General features: G+C 33.8%; 1 protein-coding gene across 1 annotated transcript; it reads left to right on the top strand.

Annotated features, from left to right (window-relative positions):
- Window positions 1-664: 664 nt before the first annotated feature.
- LOC117121241 (suppressor of tumorigenicity 14 protein-like) lies at window positions 665-6150 on the top strand (the record flags this gene model as incomplete). Its single annotated transcript, XM_033266375.1, has 6 exons — window positions 665-806; window positions 1884-2037; window positions 3078-3176; window positions 3693-3806; window positions 5434-5611; window positions 5894-6150. Coding segments are annotated over exons 1-6 (928 nt in total), but the record flags the coding sequence as incomplete, so codon positions are not given.
- Between the last annotated feature and the right edge of the window lie 1604 nt (window positions 6151-7754).

The following is a 7754-nucleotide window of genomic DNA, read 5'->3' as shown; positions in this document are numbered from 1 at the left end:
TGTGCTTTAAACTATAATGTTGTATTTGCATACAGTTGAGTGCGAGATGAATTATCTCCAATCGGATTCAAACTTCCAACAAAAACCTCTATGTTCCAGTTGGTTATGTCGTCTCTGGTTCGAATCCCAGTTGGGGCACTTGCAGATATATAAATTTCTCTTTTTGTGTGAGATTGTCACAGAAATCTGGACAAGGAACATACTTTTTCCACATGATCTTCAGCGGCCTGACAGTGAAAATTTCTAAACCTTAGAATTCTTATGGGGATTTTAGGTATTGTTTAGTTTAAATTTGCCAACATTGCCCGGCCATGTAGTCAGTGGTATTGCCTTTGGAATTGGCAAAAAATAATACAACAGCAGTAAAGATCAGCAGAAATCTTCTTGATCCAAAAGGTCAGACTCCTCTCTTTAGGGCTGAATTTGAGTCCTCAGGATAGAAGTTTTCTTTCTTGGTTGGAAAGCTGACAGTTAATTGGAACAACTCAATTTGTGATCTTGCACGGATTGTGCATAACCCGGGTTATGTAAATAAGCTGAACATTGTGTGAAAGTTGTATCACTTGTGATATGTATGTATCTATGTATAATCCTTGAATATTATCTTTTTTTAATTTGTTAATAAGTTAAACATTAAAATATCGTTATATATAATATCAATAGGGCCAATTCCAAATACAATGCAAGAAATTACAGTCCCAATAATCAGCCAAGAAGAATGCAGAAATGTCTCTCAACTTGAAGAAATAATAACAAACTCTACCATTTGCACTGGAGGATTTGAGGATGAAAAAGGAGCATGCAGGGTAGGATTTTTCATAAATATTTCCAAAAAAAAAAAGTGTACATATAATCATTCAGCTAAAAAATAAAATTATCATAAAATTTCATTCATTCATTCTACTTTTATTATCAAATGCATTAAAATTAAAACATGATTGAATTGCGAGTAGATTTAGAACAATTATTAAATGAAAATTAATATTATAAACTAGTTAAATTACCTAAAAACACAGTAAAAACTACAAAAAAAGGGAAAAAACTCCCTAATTTACAAAACAAAATTAATATCACAAGAGAAAGTAAAAACACTAAAGTATTTTTGTATTTACGTCATAGACCAGTATCACATAAGCTTTAACCATAAAATTTGTTAGAAGTTATAATTTAAGCCTATTGTATATTTAGTTATTGAATTATTTGTATGATGTAAATAAATCCATTAGTTGATCATGTGTATTTACACTTTATTTATAAAATTAACGAAAATGAATTGCAAACTATGCTACTTTAAGCGTTACAATTTATGGTATAGTCATGGCCATCAATATGCTCTGTCCTTAGTTTTGGGCCTTTACAAATAGTTCAGTGGATGTAATATTATACTATATTATAGTTGACTGCTCATGAGGTGAAATCTATTGACCCGAAGTGATGTGGAGACCGTAAAGTTCTACATGACCTCAGGCCTCATGAACCTCTTGTAATCTTTAAATCTTCTCATGTGCATAAATAAAAATTTCTTATAGGTGCCTACAAAGTAGACAATTACTTTCACATGCATTTACTATTCTATAGAACCCACTTCCTGTACATGTAAAACAGCCTTCAGTGGTTATATACCGGTATTCAACAAAAAATTATTGTTATTTTCCTATAAATGATTTCCATTATTTTACAACATGGAACAATGCTTTAATCATACATTAAATTCAACATTTAAAAAATTTAAACCATTGTCATTGTGCCACTGAACTTTGCCTTACGTACTGGAATTTTTGTGTTTTTTTCGAAATCATTGTATAGTATGTATACATACATGTGGCTCAGTTTGTCAACATACATTCCATTTTGTACATCTGTCCTTCAAATTGTGTTTTCAGGGTGATAGTGGTGGGCCTCTGATGTGTAAACGTGATGGTATATGGTTTGTTGCTGGTGTTACTAGTTTCACTAAAAACCCGTGTGCTTCTGACGTTGGTGGTTATACAAGAGTATCCAGCTACACCGAACTGATAAATGATATACTTAGTGGCAGTGAGTGATTTAACATTTTTGTTTAAAACATACATGGATACGCTACATACAACCACTTTTTTAACCGCCGCAAACATCAGAACAGGACAACACTGTCCAAGTATATATGTGAACACATTCTCTGTGTGTTTTGCTGTTATCTGATTCCCCACATCAGATGGAGACCCACTTTGACAGTAATTTATTTTACTTTTTGAATAATCGCCGGCCCTTGTGGGGAATCAGAGACCAACATTTATTGTATCTTTTTTGTTCTTTTTGACCGTTTTATTCTTTTATATTGAAATTATTTTCGATTAAATAAATGAAATGGAAATGAATCTGAAAAGCAGGAACACCCACGTCACCATTAAGTGAAACATAATTCAACGAGCGAAAATAATACATCATCTCATCTGATCGTAAAAAAATATTGAACAAGCGATCCGAGTTAATTTCTGCATGTAGTTATTGCTACAAATACCTACTCAAGAACTGCTAATTTCTACTCCCACTTTTTACAATTCTCAACCTCAATACTTATACCTATTTCTAATCAGAACAACTTTCATTCACCTACATAATTGCTCACCACTAATAAATATACCATTCCTATATTTACAATTTATGCTGTTTTTTGTCAATCGATTGTTTAACAATGCTTTACTTCAACATCTTAATCTAAAAAATAACAATGGTATTTATAACAATGTAAAATGCAATGATGTACTAAATAGACGCAATATACAAAGGCAGTGTAAAGTGCTATGTGTTTCCATTACAAAATTACAAAACCTTCCCTAAGATGAATGGCAGTAAACTCTTTGATGGAGGTGATTTCAAAATGATGGCAATCATCTCTTTATTGTGATGGATGTTGTCACATAAAAATGTATGTTTTATAACTTCTTAACAATTATGAAACAATAAATGACTACTGATGTTTGTAATGGTTGTATTATCTTCGATTCACAGCCCGAATATTTTTTTGATATATGTGATAAATTCTAAGCATATCCTAATAGTATATTGTTTTTTTCGTTTTTTTGTTTTTTTTTTAGAAATTTTTGTATGTGGTGATTTTGAATTTATACTATTGGAACAAGTGTGTGATGGAATCATCGATTGTGCTGACTTCAGTGACGAGCTACAGTCTTGCCGTAAGTATGGAAATAAATAAACATTGTACACAGCTGGGGTGGAATCTACAAATTTTGAGTTTTTGCATAGAATATGCAGGAACTCCAATTTGTAGTATTTGGGTATAATGCGCAGAATCTTTCTAAATCAGAGTGTTTGCATATCTTTATATTGTTAAATATTTCAAACACAATAAGTTTACAACTAAAGCAAATGAGCCATTGATTAATTTGTATTTTTTAATATAGGAATTATTTCACTTATTGTGTAAAATTGTCTTTAATATCTTAATTACTGTATAATCTTTATTTGTATACCAAACAACAATTTGTTATTTTTAAATATAAAATACTCATTTGACTAAATAAGAGCTCACCCTACCGGTAGGCCTCCCTGTTATAACCCTCATCTAATCTCTATATGCTATCTGTACGCGTTCTACCAATTCTACCATAACGCTAAATGAAATATAAACATGACACTGTATTATCAATATACTTTAATTGTATTATAAAACAATGATTGTTTGTTTACAGCTTGTAGCGACGACAGATTTCAGTGTGCGAATGGTGTCTGTATTGCCGCTGCAAAACGATGTGACCGAGAAAATAACTGTCTCGATTGGTCAGATGAACAAGGCTGCTGGAATGGTAAGAGTAATTCGCAGAGAGGGATTGGTGTGTTTAATGTGACTAAGCACCAGCGGATTTTTTTAAACGTCAAAAAATAATTTTTCAAACTGTATTTTATTTTATAGTATAGTAATGTATATAGCTATGTAATTGTTTACTTTTTCACAATTTTAAGTGATGGTATTTACTCAATTGTACACTCAACGTTTCACACACCACACTTTTTCTTTGTTTGTAGGTGAAATTTATGGAATACTGAAATACCTTGAAGATTTATATATATATCGTTGTACTGTACTATTATTATTATTTTTATTATTATTAATATTATTTAATTTTTTTTACACTCTATTGTTTATCTTTCATTATCTGTTTGTGTTTAATTTGCGTGAGATAAGCTGTAGACTTTACTGTAGTTTAAGATTAGGTCTGGGGTCCTCTTACAGGCTTCTTTCTCCTTGGTACCTGGCACTTGTAGGCCTATCAGCTTTTATAAAAAAAATGCATACGTTTAAGCCATTGGTCTATTGTGCATTGTGGCCCATGTGCATGTTAAAGAATGCAGTATCACTATTTGGAAAATAGTATCGGCTTGTGTCCCGGATACTGCTCAATCACCACCAGAAGGACCCCGCTGGAAATAAGTCCTATTTAGACTTTTGTGGGTTATCCTTGGTGTTTACACCGAATAAATTCATCCATTATCAGACTAAAACCTGTAATGTCGATCACTATTTTTACTCTAACTTGAGTAAGTTATTTCTTTATAACAGTTACTTCTGAAAAATGTGGAAAATAGTATTGGATTGTGTCCCGGTGTACTGGAAATAAGTCGTATTTAGACGTTTTTGGGTTATCCTTGGTTTACACCGAATAAATCCATCCATTATCAGACTAAAACCTGTAATGTCGATAATAATAAATAATAATATGTCGTTCTTATATAGCGCTTCGTGCCTTTACAAGGCCTCTAAGCGCTTCACATTACTACCCCGGTCATTGGATCAAACACATATGGAACACATTGAAACACCAAATTAAATTAGTAAATGAAATTATATTATCATTCCATAAATTGCAGCTAGTAATCAGCGCAGTTTGTGTTGGAACCTACCAGGTACCCACTTGTACTCCTGGGTGGAGAGAGGCAACCGCAGATAAAGTGCCTTGCCCAAGGACACAAGCGATTTGCACAGCCAGAGTTTCGAACCCCCGACCTCAAGGTTGGGAGTCCAAGCCACAACCGGTGCGCCAACCGCTCCTACATAAGATCACTATGTTTACTCTAACTTGAGTAAGCCCATTGCCCGTACAACTGAGAAAATTGTTTTTAGACATGCTAAGGCCTGTACAAATGCTTTTTTTAACTCCGTTTTTATGTCATTCCCACGGATGTTGGATGAGATCCCTTCTTCTATTAACGATTTGTTTCTTTTTGGTGATTGCGCTTTTTTCTCTCCTTTGTCTTCTTTTTATGTTAATTAAACCCTGTTTGTTTCTGTTCTAGTACTAGTTGGAGAGTCTTTGCACAGTGAATTTGTTTGCTTTGTGACAATCCACCAGAACAGTGCTAGGTTTGTGATGTTTGTAACAATTTGGAAAATAAATAAATGAAAATGAAATAAAAGCTATTTCTTTATAACAGTTACTTCTGAAAAATGTGGATCACAACCTTTCTTACCTGCTGAAGATAGGATTGTTGGAGGCGAAGATGTACCACCAGGGAAATGGCCGTGGATTGGTTCAATCACAGTATATGGATCTCATTATTGTGGTGCTGCATTAATTGATCGTGAATGGGCATTGACAGCTGCTCATTGTCTGTAAGGGTTTAGATAAGTACTTTATATGTTTTTCACTAAATCGTCTATAAAACCTTAATATAATTTATTGTTCAGTTTGGAAAACATCCTTATGATGTCGACTAGACCAATTGATATATTTTCATTCACATTTTTGTAGTGTGATAGTTCTAACCAATTTGTTTTACGTAACTTACGCATGGCTATATAAGCATTTCTTATTGTATCATTGTTTCTAATTGTGTGAACAGAGACGGAGAACTAATGCTTAACTTTATTGTAAAATATGTGTTTTTCTCTTAGTGGTAGAATAGACTACATCAGTTTCGGCACCACAGATCTTGAGTTTCATTCTTCAGTCTTTTATGAGGAGGTTGGCGTAGCTGAGGCACTTCCCCATCCAGACTATGATGATTATACGTTAGCGAATGACATTGCCCTTCTGAGACTAGAAAGACCAGTCAATTACAGTGCATTTATACAGCCTATTTGCTTTGGTGAAGATTTTGCAGTCGGTACTGAATGTGTGAGTGCTGGTTGGGGTCGACTGTATGAATACGGTAATATTCTAATAACAATTGTGGTATAAACATATTATTTAATTAAATAAATTTATTCTATAAACTCATTATAACATGTCATTGTTTTTGCATAATATTATTTATATTTAGTGTTTCAGCAGAAACAGAAACAAAATCACCAATATTAATGACTTTTGTGTAGTTCAAATATCATTTATAATTCAAATTTAAATAGATATGCACTATTTTAAAATAAAATTTGGAATGCCGTTGAATTAATTTAGTGCTGGAACAAAGGACTGGTGTATTGTTAAAAATTATAGCTTCGTTATCGGGTTTGTATACAACCATCTTGGTTTAATGTTGTATGTGGTTCTTATCCAACTCCAGAAGTGCTTGGGTTTTCATAAAAATTACTGGCCAGTATATCGTCACATTCTATATGTTCAATGTATTTTCTTAGTAATTTTTTTTTTTTTTTAAATTTTGCCTAACAACAGTGAATGCATGGCAACTTTCAGCAGTAGAATGTTTATTACATTCATACATATATACATTATATATATATATATATATATATATATATATATATATATAAATTCATATTCAATTGGTGTTGTTGATGCGGATCCACGTATGTCTCATTGTAGGAATAAATCAGTAGGTAGACGCAGACAAAATAGACTGCTACGATACTTTGACTTGTAGGAGACATAGAGATATTTATTAGCGAAATTTTCGGCAACTCCTATATATATATATGTGTGTGTGCTTTAAATTATAATGTTGTATTTGGATACAGTTGAGTGCGAGATGAATTATCTCCAATCGGATTCAAACTTCCAACAAAAGCCTCTATGGTCCAATTGGTTATGTCGTCTCTGGTTCGAATCCCAGTTGGGGCACTTGCAGATATATAAATTTCTCTTTTTGTGTGAGATTGTTGCAAAAATCTGGACAAGGAACATACTTTTTCCACATGATCTTCAGCGGCCTGACTGTGAAAGTTTCTAAACCTTAGAATTCTTATGGGGATTTTATAGAGCAGGAGCCCAGGGGTGTCAGCATAGCTGGAAAGTTAACCAATTTCTGTGTATATAGTAATGTTCTATGTGCCTGTCTATGTAGGAGAATGGGCATCTGCCGGTCCCATTGTGGTGGGTGTGGTCAGGAGGGACATACAAATGGCCCCAAAAATTGAGCTAGATCAACTTGTGAATTAACCCAATGAAACCTATCAGAATATATTCGGCATAGTTCAAGATATCACGAATGGACAATGCCAGACATTTCCAGTGGTGGGGGGTGCGTGCCAGACGCAAAAAACCGGTACCCCAAAATTAAGCTAGATCAGCTTGTGAGTTAACCCGATGAAACCTACTGGAAAATGTTGGGCATAGTACCAGGTATCAGGAATGGTCACCGCCAGACATTTTTAATGGTGGGGTATACCTGCCAGACACCCCCATATACCCCGAGGAAACATATCGTTTAGCATAGTACCAGTGGCCACTGCCGAACATTTATAGTGGTGGGGTGTACCCACCAGACATCCCCTTATTCCCTACCACCAGAATGGACCTAGATTAGGTAATGAGTTAACCTGATGAAACTTACTGTGTAAGATGTTCATTGTATAAAGT

The sequence above is a fragment of the Anneissia japonica genome, unplaced genomic scaffold (genome assembly GCF_011630105.1).
Source record: "Anneissia japonica isolate Jap-2015-1 unplaced genomic scaffold, ASM1163010v1 scaffold23537_len7917_cov112, whole genome shotgun sequence".
Lineage (NCBI taxonomy): Eukaryota > Metazoa > Echinodermata > Crinoidea > Comatulida > Comatulidae > Anneissia > Anneissia japonica.
This window is presented reverse-complemented; position numbering and strand designations above follow the sequence as displayed.